General features: G+C 40.9%; 5 protein-coding genes across 7 annotated transcripts; 3 read left to right on the top strand and 2 right to left on the bottom strand.

Annotated features, from left to right (window-relative positions):
• The first annotated feature begins 45 nt into the window (after positions 1 to 45).
• On the top strand, positions 46 to 3,857 carry LOC129587888 (DNA topoisomerase 3-beta-1-like). Its single transcript, XM_055481832.1, has 4 exons — positions 46 to 704; positions 913 to 1,496; positions 1,863 to 2,899; positions 3,026 to 3,857. The coding sequence occupies exons 1-4, from the start codon at positions 317 to 319 to the stop codon at positions 3,573 to 3,575; spliced, it is 2,559 nt and encodes an 852-aa protein (XP_055337807.1). The 5' UTR covers positions 46 to 316; the 3' UTR covers positions 3,576 to 3,857.
• LOC129587889 (splicing factor C9orf78-like) lies at positions 3,730 to 6,566 on the bottom strand. Its single transcript, XM_055481833.1, has 10 exons — positions 6,065 to 6,566; positions 5,937 to 5,996; positions 5,795 to 5,849; positions 5,506 to 5,573; positions 5,186 to 5,281; positions 4,950 to 5,033; positions 4,752 to 4,883; positions 4,539 to 4,681; positions 4,329 to 4,442; positions 3,730 to 4,141 (listed from the first exon to the last, which is right to left on the bottom strand). Exons 1-10 carry the CDS (start codon positions 6,190 to 6,192, stop codon positions 4,032 to 4,034), a joined length of 990 nt encoding a protein of 329 aa, XP_055337808.1. The 5' UTR covers positions 6,193 to 6,566; the 3' UTR covers positions 3,730 to 4,031.
• A 112-nt stretch (positions 6,567 to 6,678) lies between these two features.
• LOC129587695 (solute carrier family 28 member 3-like) lies at positions 6,679 to 11,888 on the top strand. Of its 2 annotated transcripts, none has more exons than XM_055481560.1 (14): positions 6,679 to 7,648; positions 8,181 to 8,551; positions 8,790 to 8,939; positions 9,129 to 9,312; positions 9,386 to 9,484; positions 9,664 to 9,726; positions 9,806 to 9,853; positions 10,191 to 10,275; positions 10,406 to 10,529; positions 10,608 to 10,776; positions 11,007 to 11,165; positions 11,268 to 11,348; positions 11,408 to 11,507; positions 11,595 to 11,888. In XM_055481560.1, exons 1-14 carry the CDS (start codon positions 7,376 to 7,378, stop codon positions 11,612 to 11,614), a joined length of 1,926 nt encoding a protein of 641 aa, XP_055337535.1. In that variant the 5' UTR covers positions 6,679 to 7,375; the 3' UTR covers positions 11,615 to 11,888. The 2 variants fall into 2 exon arrangements, with proteins under 2 accessions (XP_055337535.1, XP_055337536.1); XM_055481561.1 differs by having other exon boundaries at positions 9,386 to 9,450; positions 9,664 to 9,721.
• A 1,580-nt stretch (positions 11,889 to 13,468) lies between these two features.
• Positions 13,469 to 17,184, top strand: LOC129587816 (putative cystathionine gamma-lyase 2). 2 transcript variants are annotated; one of them, XM_055481741.1, is made up of 5 exons: positions 13,469 to 13,649; positions 13,751 to 13,944; positions 15,116 to 15,268; positions 15,630 to 16,381; positions 16,533 to 17,184. In XM_055481741.1, exons 1-5 carry the CDS (start codon positions 13,645 to 13,647, stop codon positions 16,809 to 16,811), a joined length of 1,383 nt encoding a protein of 460 aa, XP_055337716.1. In that variant the 5' UTR covers positions 13,469 to 13,644; the 3' UTR covers positions 16,812 to 17,184. The 2 variants fall into 2 exon arrangements, with proteins under 2 accessions (XP_055337716.1, XP_055337715.1); XM_055481740.1 differs by lacking the exon at positions 13,469 to 13,649 and having other exon boundaries at positions 13,659 to 13,944.
• Positions 17,185 to 17,294: 110 nt separating this feature from the next.
• LOC129587851 (uncharacterized) lies at positions 17,295 to 19,716 on the bottom strand. Its single transcript, XM_055481793.1, has 4 exons — positions 18,673 to 19,716; positions 17,944 to 18,247; positions 17,685 to 17,843; positions 17,295 to 17,514 (listed from the first exon to the last, which is right to left on the bottom strand). Exons 1-4 carry the CDS (start codon positions 19,407 to 19,409, stop codon positions 17,386 to 17,388), a joined length of 1,329 nt encoding a protein of 442 aa, XP_055337768.1. The 5' UTR covers positions 19,410 to 19,716; the 3' UTR covers positions 17,295 to 17,385.
• Between the last annotated feature and the right edge of the window lie 1,276 nt (positions 19,717 to 20,992).

Consider the following 20,992-nt stretch of genomic DNA (forward strand, 5'->3'; position numbering starts at 1 on the left):
TTCCATTTAAAGTCGTGCACCAGTCTCGCTGCCACTGAGCCTGTCAGGACCAAATATTTATAGATCTTATCTTTTTCTTGCCATCTTTTTATTTGTGTTTTGTGTTGTTGACATCGTTCGTTTTTCTGCACAGTAAATAGTTCTGTTCCGTAGTTGGTGGATTCATTGCGGATTGCCGCTTCGGAAATCATAAATTTCAGTTCCGTGCGGCACGGCACGGTCTTTGGCTTTTCATAATATTAATATTTGATCAGTTCCACTCAGTTCCAGGGTTTCGTTTCCCACATTATAGACAACTAGTTACTAGTCAAGTAGAATGCGGACCGCATTGATGGTTGCAGAAAAGCCGTCCTTGGCCCAGACAATCGCGGAGATCCTCTCCAATGGGAAGCTGAACTCGCGCAAAGCATTCAACCGCGCCTGCTCCGTGCACGAATTCACGGGACAGTGGCCGAACAGCGGCGAACCGATATTCTTCAAGATGACGAGCACATGCGGGCATGTCATGGGAGTGGATTTCCCTGGCCGTTTCAACAACTGGAATGCCACCGATCCGGCTGAACTCTTTGATTGTCCAGTTCAGCAGATTGAAGCCAATCCCAGTCTGGCGATCCCGCGATTGTTGCATCAAGAAGCCAAGGGCGCTGATTTATTGGTCTTGTGGTTGGATTGTGATAAAGAAGGGGAAAACATTTGCTTTGAAGGTTCGTTGAATATTTTGTTGTAGAAATGTACTATGATTGTTTGCTTTCTTGACCAGGCAGTTTTTATTGTTATTATTTAAATATCCGCCTGCAGTAGTCGAATTTCATTAGACGGAGATATTTTACCACGCTACTGGAGAATTTTGTTGTCTAACTGTGAAAATTCTATATTGATTTTTATGGCTTGATTTTAATTTTATTAATACAGTGATCCAATCGGTCACGGCCGCCATGAATAAGCCGACCTCGCGTGAACCAAATATTTATCGAGCGAAATTCAGCGCTCTGACTAGCAAGGACATCAAGCACGCTATGAACAATTTGGTGTTTCCCAATAAGAACGAATCACTATCCGTTGACGCTCGAATGGAATTGGATCTGCGTATTGGATGTGCATTTACACGCTTTCAGACGAGGCATTTTAATGGGAAATTTGGCGATCTGAACAGCGCCACGATATCGTTCGGACCGTGTCAGACGCCGACGCTGGCGTTTTGCGTGCGACGTCACGACGAAATCCAGCAATTCAAGCCCGAGCCATACTGGTTTCCGGAGCCAGTATTGGTGACACCTTCGGGGGAGAAGTTCTCGCCGTCCTGGGCAAGGAGCGCGATGTTCAACCGTCCCGTCGCGGAGATGATTTTAAAGAATCTAAAAGATCTGAAAACGGCGGAAGTCGTCTCGGTGGCGACCCAGGAGTGTCGGAAACAGCGGCCAAATGCACTGAATACCGTTAGTTTACTTCGGGTGGCTAGTGCGGGACTGGGGATGGCCCCGCATCATGCTATGCAGGTAAACTTCTGCAAGCGCACAGTTTTATTGACCAGAAAAAAATTCCGGTTTTATTGTCTGCGTTCTGGCTTTTCCACCCACTATAAATTGCTTAACAGATTTATCATGAAAATTTTTTATTGAATTCTACGAGTACATAAAGGTTTGCAGCCATGAAACATGATAAAACATTGGATACTTACTACATATCATAAAAACGAAAGTTCGGTCAATTTATTCTCTCCTTCAACATACCGAGAACAGGATACCGCGTTAAATTTTTGTTGCTATTTTGGCTAAAAACGTTGGCACAGTATAGCCAGTCTTCTCGCGGTCACTATTCTCACTACGAATATCTTATGTTGCCGCTATTTGCTTGTATTTTAGATCGCTGAACGGCTGTATACGCAAGGCTATATTAGCTATCCCCGAACAGAAACTTCCTCCTATCCAGAAAATTTCGACCTTAAACAGGTTGCGCAAGAGTTATCGAAATGTTCTGCATTTGCTTCGACAGTGGCTGGTATTTTTAAAATCGGCATTCAAAAGCCGAAAAAAGGCACTGATGTCGGTGATCACCCTCCGATTACACCTGCGAAAGCGGCTACAGAAGCCACACTGGGAGAAGGCTGGAGGTTGTATGAATATATCTGCTGTCACTTTTTAGCCACCATTATGCCGGATTGTGTCTACACCGAAACGACGGCCACAATTATGCTCGGACAGGAAGAATTCCGAATTGTTGCTACAAAATTGATTGATCCCGGTTTTACGTCAGTATTGCCGTGGCAGGCCGTTGGTTCTTCGGCTATGCTGGATATAAAAGAGAAGATGGTTTTGAAAGTAGAGGAAGTGAAGTTGATCGAAAGAAAAACCAGTCCGCCGGATTATCTGTCTGAAAGCGAATTAATTAAATTGATGGAAGAACATGGCATCGGAACTGACGCCAGTATACCCGTCCACATTAACAATATATGCCAAAGAAATTATGTTGGCGTCAGCACGACGGGTCGGAAATTAATTCCGACTACGCTGGGTATTATGCTTGTTCACGGATATGAGAAAATTGATCCAGATTTGGTGCTGTCCACAATGCGTTCCGCCGTGGAGAAGCAGTTAAATTTAATCGCGCAGGGTCAGGCGGATTTCGCTGCCGTCCGAGATCATACCCTGAAGATTTTCAAGGGGAAATTTCGCTATTTTATAGAAAAAATTATGTTGATGGAGGGTTTATTTCACTCCTCCTTCACAACATTAAATGAGTCTGGGAAACCGTTTGGAAGATGTGGGAAATGCCAACGTTTTATGAAACTGATCACTACAAAACCTCCGCGTTTGTATTGTAATTTTTGTAACGAAGCCTTATCTCTACCGAGCCAGGGAAACATTGGGCTGCATCAGGAACTGAAATGCCCGTTAGACGGGTAAGCTCTTAATCGAATATTTTTAACTGCGGCAGTTTAGCTTTTAAATAACCTGTGAAATTGTACATTACACACTGTATAACTGAACAGCAAAATTGTCCTTAACGATGTGGATTGGTGTTTTAGTTATGACCTTATTTTTTGGACAACGGCAACAAGAGGAACACCCCTCTGTCCATACTGCTACAATAATCCGCCCTTTCCGGATATGCCGAAGAATGCCCCGTGCAACAAGTGCACCCATCCCAGTTGTCCGCATTCGATGACGACCAACGCTGTGCGGACATGCTACGGATGTGATACCGGTAACCTGGTCTTGGAAACCTCGTCAGGACAGAAGCGCCGATTGTCCTGTAATCAGTGCACTCTCAAGGTCTACTTGGGAGATTTGAAGAAAATCAGAGTGAAACTGGATCCGTGTCCCAGATGTCAAAGCCGGACGCTGGTGATGGAGGACAAGGACGGTGCGGAACGATCTGGCTGCATATTTTGCGATAAGGATATGGCGACTGTGTGTAGAGTGGATTATCGAGGGCCGGGAGAAAGATGGGGAGGAAGAGATCGTCGGCCGCGTGGAGGTGGCCCGCCAAGAGGAGCCGGTGGGGAGCGCGGTGGAGGACGACGACCACGTCGAGGCCGTGGCTCTAGTCGTGGCAGGGGAAGGGGAGATTATTGATAAGTGTTCCAGCGATGTACTTTTTAATATTGTTGTCTTCCTCGTAACTGTAACCTAAACTTTGGTGCTTGTTGCTAACAACATGTGCTATCTGTACATGATGATCGTTTTGTACAACATTTAATTACATAATTAATTGAAATTGCTGGTAATAATAGTTATTACCGTCGTTTTTTTTATTTTGTTCGAATTTTCGATTATATCTCTGCCTGCGTACGAAAATTACACGGGTGACATGAAATTAAGTAACTTCATTGATAATCCATTAAAATATTTTGCTTAAAAATTCAACAATGTTGGTTTTGTTTTAAACCCACAAAGCAAATACTGCAAAGGCGTACTAGAGAAATCAAGCAGTGTAGCACAAGCTGAATCCGTACTCAATAGGTTATAATCATCCCAGATGCACTGTGAGTTTTAGCGGAAGTTAAAACCCACATTCCTTGTCCCACAAAATCACTTATCCCGCTTTGATTTCTTATCTTTCTCCAACTTCTCCATGAAATTTTTCTTAAATCTGTCGAAACACTGACCATCAGATGGTTTAGCTGACCCGGTAAGCGCTTCTGAAAACCAAAGCAAAGCATTAACTGTGCTAAAAATGGACAACCTTCAGTAGTATTTATACACGTGAGAGTCGGAGAGATGTTTAGTGACCACATTTAACATAAATATTTGTCTAATTTTCAACCGAAATTCTGACTCTTCTGGTCAGGCATAACTGATTTGGTATTTTAAGTTCACAATGCTTACCTGCAGAAGGTAACGAAGGCTGCTTGACAGGTTCTGGTAAAGGTTTGTTTCCACTGGGAGCTTTCACTTGATCCGGCTTTGCTTCCCTTTGGTCAACATAATTGTCCAAGTTATCTGCAGAAACATTTTTTCCTTAAATACTGAAGCGAAACAAAACATTTTAACAAACGTTTATGAATCGGCGACCATCGTGTGGAAAGCATGTATTACATCGCATATGCTGGACATAACTCATTGCGGTAGATTCCTTCTGCACTTTGCTAGATCGGGTATCTCCAGGGCTGCCTTCACGGTATTTCTGCATCAGTCGCCGTTTGGCCTCTTCAGTAGCTTCGATATTCCTGATTTTAGCTCTAAAAACGCGACGGTCAAGAAAGTCTTTTGATCCAGGTTATAAGAATCAAAACTGTTCCCACAACATACTCAATGCCGAGATCCACTTCCGGTATACCGGAAAGCATTTGATGTGATAACATTTCTTCTGATCGGTGCTTCGTGTCGGTTTGATAGCGTTCGGCTACAACCAACAAGGCATCCTCCGGGCGTAGGATTTTCCTGCATTCATAGGATAATTGGCATTAAATATCTAAAACAGCGGCGTCCAACAACATCCGATATTACCGACTGCTAGAACTTGTCTTTTCCTCCTCATGGTCGCCAGTACGGATTTTTCGCTTCATAATTTCCTCTTCAATGAAGGTCATCCTATTGGTTAACAAAATTTCAATCCCGAAGCTTTTTCAATCCCGAAGCTTTTGTGACTGGATTAACTCCATCGTGATAAATCCTGCTTATGCGCAGGTTAAATCATTAAGGTGAGAAACAGAAAAAAGAAAACCCGATAAAACAAAGCTTACATGTCGTAATCCTCGTCTCGCCTTTGAGTTTCAGCGGAAAACTCCGTACCGATATCAATGTGCTGTCCGCCTGACTCCAAATTCGGTAGAGAAGCCCTGAAAGAAAAAGGAAAAATGTGCCGATAAGTGATCGAAATGGATGTATTCAAAATGTTTGCTGATCGTCGTGATCGAGTACGCAAAAAATTAATTAACAGCTGAAATTGCAAACAAGACAATACAGCGACACGATCTTAGCAAAACAAGCCACTCAACTCGACTGCAGTTTAATGGAATACAACAGCACATATTCACATGGAACTAGTCTTGTGCGTCCTTACATGGCTCTAGCGGTTTTCAAGCTGACCATTCCTCCAGTTTGCATCTTCAGCTTGGCAAGCTCCACTTCCTATATAAAACCAACAGTAGTCTGCAGTTACTTACATACTGTGTTTCATTAGAAAATTTTCTCCAACAACTTTTACCATAAAATGGCTCTTTTTTAGAAAATTTACAGCGAAAAACAAATTACGATACGAGCACTTTGCATCCAAAATTAAACAGCTAAACTGCATGAAATTATCAGTTGGAAAAAACGCGGCAATGGGGGAATAAACAAAATAACAATACCGTAGTGGACTGATTGTCTAATCGTTCCGCTCCCGTTCCAGCAAGGTCTTCGATACTGCAAAACAATCGGTCCCCATCAATAATAAATGTCCATCTCCCATGCGTACGGCGAAACCTACACACAGCCTCACGCGTGCCTTACTTGATTCCATGTGGTCTCTTCCTCGATTTCTGCTGCTCCAGAACTTCCAGCACATTCGCGCTACATACAGTCAGAATGTCACCATCAACAGCATGATATATTGTTCAAGCCTGCATTCACGTACGTACGTCACCGATGCTTCTTCGAGATCTGCCTCTGCCTCCTCGCTGGTGACTTTTCTCTTTGCTGCGGCATTGGGTCGACGTTTGCGGACTGCAAAGACAGCTGCATCCGCATCCGTGCTGGCATCCGACATCTTTAGTGCTTGCAGTTCCCAGTAGTCCGCGACAGATTTTGACAACTCCAAATAAAAAATCACGCGTACTCCGGTACTCGGTCAGTATTCCGATTTCAGTGACAATAATTCCATGCGCAAAGAAATTAAAATGGAAAAGTAAACGGTAAACCAGAACTGGATTAACCCCACAAATACTACAACGCGATTCTGAACGGATACAAAGCCCACACTGTTGTCTGTACAGAGGATATTGAAGAAAAACTAGAAAGGCAAAAAATGCTCTCGGAAAATTCTTGTGTTCGCACTTACGACTAAAACTATTGTATTTTACGATTGCAATATACCAAAAATGTTTTGTTTACATTTTCGTCTGCCATAAAAATTTAATTTGTATTTTGTCTGCCATAAAAGCGCAAGTGGAGTCAGAGTAGCCAGCCAGCCGCAGGCTGCAGTGTACCACTGTACGTAAATGCGGCGCTGCATAGTCGCGAACATTTGCTTGGAGCGGTACGGTAGGTTTTTTGGCAGGCATGGATTATGTGCTTCTCCGCTAAATGCCGATTCTGCCGTTTTTGATCGAATTACGTTGTTATTGCTGACTATGTCCGAAAAGCATGCTTTCGCAAAAATTTTCAACCTAAAGACAAATATTATCCGAAAAACAGTATGACTTACACTACGGTTTACTTGTGATCACTTCAAATTTCAAATCACGGGACACAGGAGAAAAGGTCCACTCAGTTTCTGAAGCAGAGAATCAGTGTTGCTTTAATGCGAGGTAACGCTGCGTGTGTTCAGGAAACGTTTTGTATCGGTAAGAGACTGGATGAAGTGTACTATGTGTTGAAGTGATGAGAACTGCGTAATTTTGAGTTTAACCAATGTTAAGTTGAATGACCCAATAAATCTGCATTCTTCAAATTTACTGTATACGGCGAATCATCTGCGTATAACAAAAAGCCAAAAGGTGTGTTTGGCCGGTGCAGTTTTTCTTTTTGTTGAGACGCTGACCACCGAAAAATCCGAGTTATATTATGATATTATTATCCGCTCGTGCTGTCTGGGTTGCGCCCTTAAACTGTGCACAGCTTTATTGGTTTTTGCCTGGAGATCTGTACATCAATTAAGCGGTATGTTCCTTTACTTTATCGAGTGTTTAGCGTGGTCAAGTGGTGTAGAGTTCCAGTAGGCACTATCCATAATGGAACCGCCAGTTGTCGATCCTGTATCGCTGAAAACGCACGCTGCATCGCATCCAGCTGGATATGACAATCATTCATACGACGATTCGGACGCATCCAAGTTTGTCCGTGTTTCTGACAATGTCGGTCATCGGACGCCGCAGGAAAGTGTCCGTGCTTCGTATAAGCAAGATGGTGATGCAGTTTCATTGAGTAGATCGACCCACGATGATGGCGAGACAGGCGAAAAGGGAAGTGTCGATGGGCGGAAACCGGACACGGACAGCCAAATGGTATGCCGGAGTAACTAGAGAATTAGGGGGGAAATTTTAAATATACCCCGGGTATGCTGCAGTTGAGAGGAGTTGTATCTGATTTGTACGTGTTTTGTGTTCGGTGTTTGTCCAGCGCTGAAGGTTAAAGTATTTACCGTTTTTTATAATATTTAATTACCAAACCTTTTCGTACGTACTACCGAATTTCAGCAACAACTTAATAAATTAATAGAAAAATAAGCGATGGAAATATGCTCCATGATATACATACCGTACAAGCGTAGTTGACTTTTTTTGTCCATGTAATTTTTTATGTCAGCAACAAGTTTGCAAAAGAATTAGTAGAACCGTTCACGGGAAATATTGCAGTGATAAACTTAGTTTTATTATTGACTGTTATTAATAATGCTGGCTGTGTAACTTTTGATCTATGCGCTGAACCTGTAGGTGGGGCTAACGTACTTTGTATAATTTTTTATTGACGCCTAAACTGCTCTTGAATAAACATGGTTTATGTTTGAATGTTATTTATCGTTACATGTTACAACAGAATGAAGCGGCTGCGCACAAAGATCCCTTATCCGAGAAATTTGAGCATGATCCAGAAACCGCCAAATCAAAGTTCGGCCCTGTACAGATTATATCCGCTGCTGAGGAAAAAATTCGGAATTTTTTCAAAGTGAACCGGCGAATTCTTCGCATTGCCCTTTACAGTATTCTTTTCTGTGCCTACAATGCTTTTCTCATATATGCCTGCGTTCGCGATTTTTCCAAAGCGAAAAAACTCTTCATCCTGACCGTGGTTGTGTATGTCTGCGTAATCTACTTCAAATTTGTCAGCAAGCCATTATGGAGCAGAGTTGCTATTTACACAAAGCCACTTCGGAAATATTTACGACAACACAGGAAAAATCGGAAAAGGTGAGCGTTGCAACATAGCAAAGTGCCATGAGAAATCACCAGATGTTGAGTAGTTTATCGTGTGCAATAAGTAGTGCCTTATGTAAGTGTGCTCTGTGGTCAGTTTTGAGGTCCATTGCTTCCACCTTCACAGCAAGTTTGGGAATCATGGTGCAAATAACATATTGCTGTACCGGGAAAAATTTATTATGACAAAACATCAGTACTTCTATGCAAACTCCGGTTGGGTTTCTTGCAGAATCCAGGTGGTCCTGTTTTTCTGTGCAGTGATTATTTTCCTGGGCGTGGATTGCGCGAAGTCACCGCGGCGCTTACAGAGTTTAACAGGAATATTTGGAATAATCCTTTTTGGATTCCTTATTTCGAAATATCCAGCACGAGTGAACTGGTGCGTTGAGATTCACAGAAACAAATCCAACCTGTACATCATCAGTTTTTATATGACACTTTTCCGCACATATTATTGTGCTTCGGTAGCACAAATAAGTACGAGTAGCTATTGCTATCTGACAAACGCCGGTTTTACTATCGTAGTCTCGGATTTATTTGTAACATTTTCGATTCATCTTTGCTACAGGTATACCGTTGTTTGGGGTATTGCCATTCAGCTGATATTTGGTTTAATTGTTTTGCGATGGGATGCTGGTCGGTCTGTATTTGTTTGGATGGGAGACCTTGTGGAGTCTATCATAACTTTTACGGATGCCGGTTCGGAGTTCGTCTTCGGTGCAAATTTCAGGGAGCATTTTTTTGCCTTTGCGGTAAGTATTTTCTCTTCTTTCGTAGTTCACTGACAAAGGTTGACCCGGAGTGACTCGGAAGCATTCTCTTTAGGTCTGTCCTGTGATAGTGTTCTTCGGCTTCCTTATTGCGGCACTGTATTATCTGGGCGTGATGCAGTGGGTCATCGTAAAAATTGGGTGGTTATTATATGTATGTTCCAGTATGTATCTGTACATTGTACATGAAAATTAAATTTTACTCGCGTGAGTATACAGAAAATTGCCAGCCACAATTAACAAAAATATAAGCTATTACGTATTTCTGAACTTTGTGAATTGTGTTGAACTGACAATAACAATGCTGTCTTAAGGGATGCAAATTTTTATCAGGTTACACTGGGAACCACTGCCTGCGAATCCTTTGCTGCTGCAGCGAATATATTCGTCGGTATGGTACGGAAGATTAAAATTTGACTTAGTAGGTTGACGCTTTACATGTTCGTACTGCGGTAATTTTGTTTCTTATGTCTAGACCGAAGCTCCGTTAATGGTTAGGCCTTACCTCGACGTCATGACAAAGGTATGTGTAGATTTGATATCATGGGAAAACTGAACAGTAATAAAACAAAATTTTATAATAGTATTGGGTCCTATGGTGATGGTTTGCATTTCGATTCTGGGGATTGGCAAAGCAAACAAATATTATATTATTGTCTTTAGAACCTACATGCAAGTGCTGGCAGATATGTTTAGTTTTCACTTTATCACGTGCTTGCATATTTATATCGGAACACTACGTAGGTCGATTTTGTAACATGCATTTTGCACTGGTTTATTAACTTTTAGATTAGTTACACCTCTTTTGCACAAGTACACGTAATGGTTATGCGTAGTGATATGACTTATCCTTATAATAGAGCGAACTCCACGCTTTGTTTGTCGGGGGATTCGCCAATGTTGCCGGCTCCGTTTTGGCTGCTTACATCAGCTTCGGAGTAAGCGGTACGTAAACGCTTTCGGACATACTTGTATGCAAAAAAGACAGCGTAAAGCCCATTACCCTGACATAAAATTTTTAGGCCGAATGACGAAATCTATTCAAAAATAGTTAAAATACCTTTTATCATTTCAGCTGTCCACTTACTGTCAGCATCCATTATGTCGGCTCCTTGTTCACTGGCGCTAGCCAAATTAGTCTACCCGGAAGTGGAACCCTCGAAAACTGGTTTCGATCACGTTACGGCAATGGATCGAGGGTAAAAACTGCTGTAGTTGACATGAAAGTTTCCCCGCTAGGAAAACCCCATTGTCGTCTGACCGGTGTGTTTTTGCAGTGCTGAACAAAACCTTCTTGAAGCGGCCACTGTCGGTGCCCAACAGACAGTCAAATTAATTAGCTACATTGTAGCCAATCTCATCTCGTGCCTGGCGGCACTGAAGATGTTCAATTTTCTTCTGGAATACCTGGGCGGTTTGGTTGGCATTCACGGTCTGACGTTTGAGGTAATTTGATAACGACGGCACACAGACGACGTTTAGATACATTTATGGAAGCTATTATATTTTTAATTGACTTTGACACTGATCATGATGCAGACACAAATGCCGCTGTGTCGCAAAAAAACATGTTTGGATGAATTATGAATGTATCAGTTCACTAATTTCTTCACCGATATAGGATTAGGATGTAAGAAGGAATGTTTAGCCAATGTTTATTGTGAGAAGTTTTGCAGTTTATTTGTGGCTATATATTCGTTCCCTTGGCGTGGTCAATGGGATGCGACTGGGAGGACGTGACGGAAGTTGGCTCTCTTGTTGGAACCAAAACCATTCTCAACGAGTTTATCGCTTACACGAAACTTGGTGAACTTATTAAAAACCGGACAATTACCGTAAGATTATTTGAATAAAGAATCGAGCGCCGAAACGACCAAAAGTCGTGGTTCATAAATTACAAAATAAACTTACATTTGTCTTATTTGACCGAACTACAGGAGCGATCGGAGGTTGTGGCCACTTATGCGTTATGTGGATTTTCAAACATTACATCACTGGGCATCACCATTGGAGGAATGGTTAGTGCTCTAAAACTACACAAAACACATAAGCGGAATAAATTTTTATTTGAACCTAGGCTGCCATGGCGCCAGCGCGAAGATCGGACATTATCAGCGTAGGATTCCGCTCGCTAGTCACCGGATGCTTGTCGTGCTTTATGTGCGCTAGCTTAGCTTGTACGTGGGCGTTTAAAAATTAACGAATATGATAATAAATGTTAACATGTTTATTCTTAACATAGGCTCTACAATTTCTTTTTTCAGCTCTGTTGATCGATGTCTGAACCAGTATGAAAGCATGGATATCACCTTGGTTTTTCCTTGGAATTCGCTTGTTGCATGTTGTACTGATTTACTGTATTCGTGCACTTTTTACTTGCTGTTTATTGTTGAACCTTACTTACAGCGAAAGTAGATTTTTAAAAAGCGTAATTATTTGTCGTTGCGACGAATTTATTCTTGCACAGATAGATATCCTTCGAAAATATTATCGGTTTAAATTTTCGTGTAAATGTCGATGTTGTAAACAGTTTGTCTCTTGTACATATTTTCAACTGCAGTGAAAGATACATTAAATGAATTTTATTTATTGCTCAAGTAAAACTTACAGTTCATGTGTTATTGATTTATGAGAAAATTTGTTTATGCGCACTCTATTTTTTTATTTTGCAGTACAGGTTGTAGTGCTTATTTAATCGTCGCGGCAGTTTATTCCTATGGTTTATTGCATCATTTGTAGAACAAATCAGTTAGCAAAATTGTTAAGTCTACCACCCCGTGGCATATTAGTCGTGCAGGTGTTTGACCAGCGACCCCATCAATACAATCTTCAAGTATTTGCTGCTAATACAGCCATTATATTGTCATCCCGTTAAGTGTGTACGCAGTATGCGGATGTCCTGTGGTACAAAACTCTTACTGCGCCCTGTGGCAGTTTCGTATTGCATTAATCCAGCATTCCTTACGTGCTGCTAGTGCTTCAACATAAAAGAAACGTTCAGTAAACAACAAAATCGTTAACTATACAATATTACGTAGCAGTTTTTGGTGAGACAAATAATTTTGGTGAGACAACAATTATTTGTTAAGTTGAAACCCACGTGCCCGTTCGATGTCGTCAAAAATGTTGAGCATTGAAATGGTATGACAAATTTGCTTAAGTTTTTACTGCGGGTGGCAAGTTGACAGTGACCTTTTCACTGATGATAGAAAAAACTAATTTTAATAAACTTCTTGAATCGATTATGTACGCAAAGGCTGACGGTTTTAGAAACAGAAGTGCGAGCTTTAGTTGTTTAGCTTTAGTTTTTCAACTTCAGTTGTTTTTTACATTGGTTTACCTGCGGTATGCTAATTGGTATTAAATAGAATGACGTCTTTCGGAAAGTAGACGTGTGCGCAAGATATGTACATGCGCATGTACATGTAAAACCGGCATTCAGTCATTACGATATGAACGATCAAATGTGCCGTTTGCGATACCAGTTCAATAATATTAGAATAAGCTCAATAAGGCAACCGAAGATTGCTAACAATACGGAAGCTGCTCCCTGGCATGGTGAATAAGCAAATTTTTAAAATTCAAGCCCAAAGAAAACCATTTACCATACCATCGCTTTAGTGGAAGTATGGAAGAAGTCATTTTGACAAGTGTGTTCCGTGTTGCGAAAACCATATACACCTTTCTCCGCACACCTCATTAATTAAGCGCTGCCAGTTGAATTGCCGTCATAAGTGAAGCATAGTAAATGAACAGTCATTTCGGCAGTATTATGGCAGTTAAGCCTTCTAGCGAATACTTCAGTATTCTAACCTAGTAAAAGTCAAATATTCTGACCCGAAAATTGCAGAAATAAGGATATACTGAAATGAAAAATATCGCCAGTAATCTCCGTTCGGCATTTTAATGCCATGTATAGCCTTATTGTATCGTCAAGAGCTGTTTCTGTGAACCTACTGATTTTATGACATGTCAATTTGCGTATTATCAATTATTATTCAAGTATCTAGATACAGTTGCTGTATCATTTCGTGGCCACTGTGAATACAATTCAACTGATCACGGGTTCGCATGTCAAACGCGTATATATACTGCAGTGGCTCTGTTGCATTGTTTAATTATGATGGACATCTGTAAGTGTATGTTTTTCATTAGTGCCGCTGTAAATCTATTACTCAGGTGTCCTTATGGTCCTACTTGTTTACCGTATATAACAATTATATTATTATGACCTTAAGGAAGCAACATTGATTGCCCCGTCAATTGTTATAAAATACACGTCGCCATACGTTGTCCTCTCGTGCAATATTATTAATGGGGTGAGTGCATGCAAGGATCGCCGTGGATTGCTGTGTTTTCTGTAAACTACTGATTAATCGTTACATTTGCTCTACTTGTTGCATGTTTCAATGTTTATTAGTAAACGCCGAGAAATCCCCCGGAACAAGGCACGACCTTATCGGTCGGGTAGCCTTGGTCCTGCTCTTCCGTCCACGCAGCTGAATGCTCGTCGCTTAAGCAACGACTATGCATCATGGTTTCAGATGAAATTTGTGCCGTTTCCCAGTTTTGCCACTAACGTTATCCATACCGGAAATGAGCCAGACCAATGGGGTAAGTTTCCACTGTAAATTTGCAATAGAGCGCATACAGTGATGCATCGAAACTGCCGAAATTTCGCTTAAGGTCAATAATTTCCCGAATATTCAAACATGTTGGCGTTCCATGTAGTTGAAAGAATAACGTAATTTGTATAACTACAGCATACGACAATAATTTTCAGATTATTTTAAATTTGTGCTAGGGGATCACTCCAGTTATTCAAACGTAATTCTAAAATGCCACCTGATAATTGGCAAGATTTGATCAGGTCATCAAAGTCTCCATCGAAGGTCCTTCATCTGATTACGCGTTATGACCGTCACAGAAAACTAATCGAAGAGTTTCGTAGAATGAAATATAACTTTTGGTTTTCTGTTAAGATAGACAGTTCAAAGATACCTCATACGGAATACCTCATACGGCAGGTTTATGTTCTTAGCGAGTAGAAGAAAAGGGCTGTGATAACCTAGGTTGGTGCGGCAGAGGAAATTTTTAACTACATAGTTTTAACTACATACCTACGAGAAAATAGCATGCGCGGGTAATATTTGCTTCTGAAAATCGGCTATGTAACGCTATAATAACGATTACGCAGTTATTAATTTTTATTCGTTAAATAAGTATTAATATCTTATTATTATAAAGACTTTTAGTGGCGCTACAAGAGTATAATTAACTGTGTACGGTTCTGCTGAAGATGCTCGGCCATCGCAGTGCGATTTTGGATTATAAGTACTATCTTTTTAACCTTGTAATGCCAAATTTAAGTTTTACACAGCACAGCATACATGAATATTTTGTATCTACAGAAGTATTGTATGTATTTTGTCGATATGTACTGTACTGTCAGTACAGATATGACAGTCTATGGGTGACGCTGTATTGCATTGCATAGGATAATCTTCAGAGTTGACTTGGCAGCAGGTCATTCATCATTCGCTGTCGAAAACACTCAAAAACTTTAATTGCAAGGAGTAATTACTTTAATGTATAGACAGAACGTGACACGTTAAACGTTTGTATTAAGAGAAACAAGTAAAGCGATGAAATCACCGCATTTTTGCACACAAGTGTCACAATGAATCAAAGCGACGTACCTGACACAACAAGTAGTGCATAATGTCTGTTTCGATAGCCGTTTAATACCCGTTTAATTCTAATCACTTTAATAACTGCATTCCAGGTACAGAAGATCTTGCTCCGCATATCGCGTGTTCGACAGCATTCCGACAGAGTGAGCCTGGAGTTTTCAAAAAATTTGATTACTCACGTTGTGGCAACCCTACGCGCGATGCACTGGAACGTTCCCTCGCCGCCGCAGAAGATGCTCAGTATGGTAAGAAACATTAAGCACTGGGGTCCACAACCCCATAATGATGACAATCAGTTACTTCTTTTGAATTTTTAAACAACACCTTAGACATTAAATACGACCAGACAGCTCCGCTGAACTTTGAAAAGCCACGAACGAAAATTTTGTGAATAGCAAATATTTTTCGCGGCATGCACTTTCTTGGAAGACAATTACATTTAATGCATAACGCAGTACTGAATCGACTATAGGTTTCTCCAAATATTTTAAATATTCAAGTTATCTGTGTGGAACGTAATCGTAAGCCGAATAAGCGTATAAGTGTAGTTAAAAAGTACCACCTTGCCTGCAATATTTAAATTTGAAAGAACGGCTGTGTTTGCAGCGGTGACCTTTAGTAGTGGAACCGCTGCTCTGGCGAGCATCGTCCATTTGCTTAAGAGTGGTGATGAAATCATAGCCGGCATTGATCTGTATGGCGGAACTTCCACATACTTTGATTCAGTTGCAGCGGGAAATGGCGTCAAAACGAAATATGTTGACATGCTGGACCTGCATGAAGTGACCAGTGCTCTGACCTTAAAAACCAAACTGATATGGATCGAGTCGCCATCAAACCCTGTCATGCGCATTGTCGATGTGCAGGAATTAGTAAAATTGGTTAAGAAATTCAATAAGGATATCATCATTGCCGCTGATAATACATTTACCACGCCGTATTTTTTGCGCCCTTTGGATTTGGGCGTGGACATTTCTCATCAGTCCTGTACTAAGTATTTGTGCGGACACACGGATGTGGTGATGGGCGCTGTGGCAGTTAATGATGAGAAATTGTATGATCGATTACGATTTTTCCAAATCAATCTCGGAGCAATACCATCGCCGTTTGATTGCTTCCTCGCGATTCGTAGTCTGAAAACTTTACCGGTGCGTATGCGGGAGCATATGCGAAGTGGGTTAATCATTGCCAATTTCCTAGACTTGCATCCATGTGTAGAAAAGGTCAACCATCCTGGATTGCGATCACATCCTCAATATGATTTATTCAGAGAACAGAGTCGAGGCTACAGCAGTGTATTATCTTTTTACGTCAAAGGAAATAAAGCGGATTTATGGAAATTTTTCAAGTGTCTAAAGGTATATTAACTGCACTCTACCGATTAGTGCGCAGACGTCATATTATACTTGTTAAACAAGCGTTAATGTTGTATAACACCATAACTACAAGCATCAAATAAATGGTGCTTTTGTTTGCGTAAAGATGCGACCTTTTGCTATAATTTTTCAGGTATTCACGTTAGCTGCCAGTTTAGGTGGGTGTGAATCGATTGTCAGTTTTCCCGCCGTAATGACTCACGATGGAATTGATCCAGAAATCCTAGCAAAAGCTGGTATAACCCAGAATTTAGCGCGTTTGTCCGTTGGACTAGAAGACGTGGAAGATTTAATTGCTGATTTGGACCAAGCACTATGGGCGTCGTGCGGGGAAAATATAATGAAGAACGGGAAAGAAAATGGAATGAATTGTCACCATGATGATGATGATGATGATGATGAGTCGGACTAATATTTTGGCATAATCCATGTGAAATGCTGATTCTGGTATAAAACGTACATATTATATATGGTTATATATTGTATACTCTTCTTTAAATTGGTAAAAAACAGCATATAAGGGTCAGCTTCTTGTGAAATCAAAATTTCACACTGCAGCAGTATAAAGCTTTATTAACAATAACGTGAATGTGTGGTCGGATATTATGTATATATAAGTTTTATTACTCGACTCTGTAAATTAACTGCAGTCCATACGACTTTACATGTCGTTAATGGCGTTAGCCCGACGTAAAGGTCACTTACGCTGAAAAGTATAATAATTGTATAATTACGCATGACCACGCTTACTGTAACGCAAAGCCATCTTCAGTTTTTTTAGATAATAGCAAACGAAGTGAAGCTGAATAGGATCTCTCACTAATAAACGAACTGCATCAACAAATATTCGAGAGAGCAAAAAAGCGATCACAAAGTTGATCAACATGTTGCACGCATCATATACTAAGACTCAAGAGCCGCCAAAGATTATGAAAATATCTGTAGTTGTTAGTAAAACCTAATGTAAGGTTAAAACAAGCAGATGCTTAAAGATTTCCAGAAGTTATATTCGTCGTAGTGTTTCCGCTGTTCGTTGTAGCTGCTTCGTCAGCGCTCGTGAGATCCATTTGCAATTGGAACAATAAGAGCTGGTACGTAATGTACATACCTACAATCTGGAAATTAAATACGATTTAAGGATGCATTTTACAATTGCAAACGCGTTAAATTAGCAGCAAAAGAAGCGCTATAAATGGTTTCGAAAGCTTTAAAATTTTACTAAAGCTGTACTGTACGTACTGCCAAAGCCGTCGATCATTTGGATGTGGCAAAAATCATTACTTACGCTGAGTACGGCAGACACATCGATCGTAAACAGTCTGCTGGCCGTGAAACCAATCTGATTTCCGTTGAGTTTACTAAGGAATGTATGCAAATGGTGAACCTCTCCAGGCCGGAGTTTGTTGTTATCCAACTTGTACAAAATGTCTAAGGGTGAATGCGCCTGCAAAGAAGACAATCAGCGGAGTACTACAATTAACGAGTAAAAAATAGAACTGAAACTGCATTAATCCGGCGCGGATCATCATAAGTTATGCACTTACAGCCGCGTTGACCTTTATGCCCATTCCGATGACGACGACCAGTTGTGTTACGTGGAACAGAAACCAAAACAATTCATTAACCGCGGTAATCACCGTGAATTTCCCTTTTGCCGAGTAATCAACTACCACAAACATCAGCATAAAGAGCTCGATGACGCTGCCGAATACAGCCAACAGAACGATGGTCGAGAAGATGTCGTCGCCCAAACTGACCAGTGTACACAGGCGTTCATGTTTCTGCCGGTACCACTCCACAGACTGCACTACGAGCTCGCCGTCTTCGTTAATATTCTTTGCCATGTTCCTTTAAATTATAGCGCAGTGTTAAAATACGACGATTGCTGTTTCTCTATAATGTATATAGTTTCATAAATTTCAGTATTCGTTCCCTACGTTAGATTTGTTGATTCCATAAAATGTTTATCGGTAGATCATGGTAGAGCATCATTTGATATACAGTTGAATGAAATGTTTACCTTAATTCTGTATCTTGGTCAAATCATATATGTTCATCAAAAGTTGTTGAGCCTAAGCGTTATATTTTATTTTATTCAAAATTAACGCCTGATGCCGCTTTCAGCTAGCAAATTTACATTTAGGTTGTATCTGTAGAACAAAAGTGCATTACAAATTTGTAGCCGCATGAGTAAACGTGTTGCCGCACATTTGCTCCTATGCTTATTTGTTTTACATAAGGATTAGAAATTTTTTGTTTTGATTATAATTAACCTGGTCAAGTGTCGAAATTCGCCATAAAGTGCATACGCCAACAAAGCCAGCAACATCACCGGTGTGATGTACACGAAGCTGGCAAAAAAGTGGCCAATCAGCATAACTCCCGTTGCCACCACGTGCCAGTATCCTTGAAATCCAGCGTATATTACAAACCGCTGCGCATCGAATGTGCCGTTGTCCACTAAAACCGGCGTCCAAATGGCCTGAATGTTGGTTAAAACCAGCAGCACCGTCAAGAACATCAGCCGATTCCGCCGCGGCTTGAAATAATTTTCAAAACTGTTGCAATTCTTATCCGCACAATTAAATCGTAATATTTCCCAGTGCGTAAAAAATTTAATAAAGAGTTTATTTTTGCAGGCGCGGATCATGAGAAAGTGCCAAGACGTAAACTGCACAAACCAATTAAAGAACGTCAACAGAAAGACAAATTCAGTGAGATTCTTGGCATTGATAGGATTGCCCATTAACCGCAGAAGAGACTGGAAATTCCAGAGAAATTTGCCCAAGTATGCCACTGTACATGCGAATGCAAACCAGCACCAGCACTTGAAAAATATATATCGGCGGGAATGCTTTCTCTGCAGGGGATAATCATCTTCAACCAACTCCTCACGAAGTACCCGCGCCGACATTTGCAGCTTTTCTGGTAAATAAAACAACCCACCAAGCCGCATAAGAGACAGAAGAGGGCGACAGTAATGGTACAAGGTTTTATCCTCTGCACTCATTTTTGACGAATACCCCAAATGAACAGTGTAAGATAAGCTTTCTCGACGATCCAAGAAATTATGTTTTGACTAACAAACTATATCATAATGTAGTGAATATCTTATTAAATTATATTTAACCACTTGAATGTTACGATAAGTGCGAGCAGACGATCGTTCGAGAAACTGTTCCTGTTAGTAAAAATGTTGTGGGAATGATATCGAATTTCCATTTTATACACTGACGGTATCTACATATCATAGCGCATTAATCCCCAAAGAACACCACAAACGTCCGTTTGCGCCTATGACTTTGCAATCAGATGGAGACATATTAGCAATGGGAGCATGATTATTTAAAGTTGTCATCATGTATCAACGGCGTGATACTGCCGACGAGAAAATTCAATTATAATCGGCGTGAAAAATGGAGTGTTGTTGTGCAGATGCTGGTGCCGGGATATTATCTTACGGTGACCAGTTGGCGCTTAAGCCAACACGCGAACCCATGCTGATCATCTGTTTCCTGTGTCTATCCGTCCAAGGGAGTCTGGATAAACTGCTGAACCGGCTCCCTGTTGGCAAACACACAGGATGTGTCGGTTTAACCCGAATCAATATAATCGCGCTAACGACTGTTTTCTCAACTTATACTAATACAGAGTATTTCAAGAAGTACAAACAATAATTATGCATTTTCAAGTGTTTCTACATGAGCTATTCCACACGAGAGCCACCGTGCACTGGCCCATATACTTCGTCTGTGTTAACATGGGGCATCGGGCATCTTGGTATATTTGACTCATTATTCGAAAATTAGAAACTAATTTAAATCATCAAAAACCCAACAAAAACCAAATAGTACTGTATTAAAGCTTCCAGATTTTCGAGGAGGCTAGAAAGTTAGATATGGTCACTCGCTTATGAATGCCAACTGTTAAGACGAGGGGTACCCAACATATGGTCCCCTTGCGCTAATTTTTTGTGTGCACGCGGTGGTAAATGTACGGTTAATTTAACTATTACCGTATGCCACCAAGATGTTGTGCTATCATCTGATAATTTTTTTATGAAGTTGTGTAGGGTCATTAACTAAATAATGAGGAAATTAATTTTTAACTTCGACCCTGGTAAAAATATTCACTATTCATCCGGTTAGGACGGTATGTCGCCTTATGATAGATCTTGATGTCGACTATCCGTTGCTGGAAGGGTTTTCAAAAATTCGAAAAAAACGCCGTAGAACTATCAAAAACAAAACTTTAAACCGAAATTCCGGGCGAACCCGGCGTCACATCGAGATGAAAATTAGTGCAACGGATAGCGCGAGTAATTGTCTACCTGTTCACTTTGATGCCGACATTGTACACTGTAACAGGAATATCTTCATGGACTTGATAACTTTCGCGTCAAAGTTTAGTACAACAGGCAAGTGACCACTAAAGCCACGCACAGAGCATTCTGCTGCCAGCCTGCTGGTAGCCAGTAGCCGGTCAGACCACGAAGACTGCTTGACCACAGTGACCGATTGCATACCAACCGGGCCATGTGGCGAAAAGCAAATACTAGTACTGTGTATCCTGCTCGAACCTTTTCTTCTCTTT

This window comes from Paramacrobiotus metropolitanus, unplaced genomic scaffold (genome assembly GCF_019649055.1).
Source record: "Paramacrobiotus metropolitanus isolate TYO unplaced genomic scaffold, Prichtersi_v1.0 Parri_scaffold0000026, whole genome shotgun sequence".
Lineage (NCBI taxonomy): Eukaryota > Metazoa > Tardigrada > Eutardigrada > Parachela > Macrobiotidae > Paramacrobiotus > Paramacrobiotus metropolitanus.

Coding starts and splice junctions, on each gene's coding strand:
- LOC129587888 (XM_055481832.1), top strand. CDS start 317: ATGCGGACCGCATTGATGGTTGCAGAAAAGCCGTCCTTGGCCCAGACA. Junction 705..912: donor GGAAAACATTTGCTTTGAAG/GTTCGTTGAATA, acceptor TTATTAATACAG/TGATCCAATCGGTCACGGCC. Junction 2,900..3,025: donor CTGAAATGCCCGTTAGACGG/GTAAGCTCTTAA, acceptor TTGGTGTTTTAG/TTATGACCTTATTTTTTGGA.
- LOC129587889 (XM_055481833.1), bottom strand. CDS start 6,192: ATGTCGGATGCCAGCACGGATGCGGATGCAGCTGTCTTTGCAGTCCGC. Junction 5,282..5,505: donor TTGAAAACCGCTAGAGCCAT/GTAAGGACGCAC, acceptor TTTTTCTTTCAG/GGCTTCTCTACCGAATTTGG. Junction 4,884..4,949: donor AAGACAAGTTCTAGCAGTCG/GTAATATCGGAT, acceptor CTATGAATGCAG/GAAAATCCTACGCCCGGAGG.
- LOC129587695 (XM_055481560.1), top strand. CDS start 7,376: ATGGAACCGCCAGTTGTCGATCCTGTATCGCTGAAAACGCACGCTGCA. Junction 7,649..8,180: donor CGGACACGGACAGCCAAATG/GTATGCCGGAGT, acceptor ATGTTACAACAG/AATGAAGCGGCTGCGCACAA. Junction 9,727..9,805: donor CGAATATATTCGTCGGTATG/GTACGGAAGATT, acceptor TCTTATGTCTAG/ACCGAAGCTCCGTTAATGGT.
- LOC129587816 (XM_055481740.1), top strand. CDS start 13,740: ATGTTTATTAGTAAACGCCGAGAAATCCCCCGGAACAAGGCACGACCT. Junction 13,945..15,115: donor AAATGAGCCAGACCAATGGG/GTAAGTTTCCAC, acceptor ACTGCATTCCAG/GTACAGAAGATCTTGCTCCG. Junction 15,269..15,629: donor CGCAGAAGATGCTCAGTATG/GTAAGAAACATT, acceptor CTGTGTTTGCAG/CGGTGACCTTTAGTAGTGGA.
- LOC129587851 (XM_055481793.1), bottom strand. CDS start 19,409: ATGAGTGCAGAGGATAAAACCTTGTACCATTACTGTCGCCCTCTTCTG. Junction 17,844..17,943: donor GCATAAAGGTCAACGCGGCT/GTAAGTGCATAA, acceptor TCTTCTTTGCAG/GCGCATTCACCCTTAGACAT. Junction 17,515..17,684: donor ATGTGTCTGCCGTACTCAGC/GTAAGTAATGAT, acceptor TTTAATTTCCAG/ATTGTAGGTATGTACATTAC.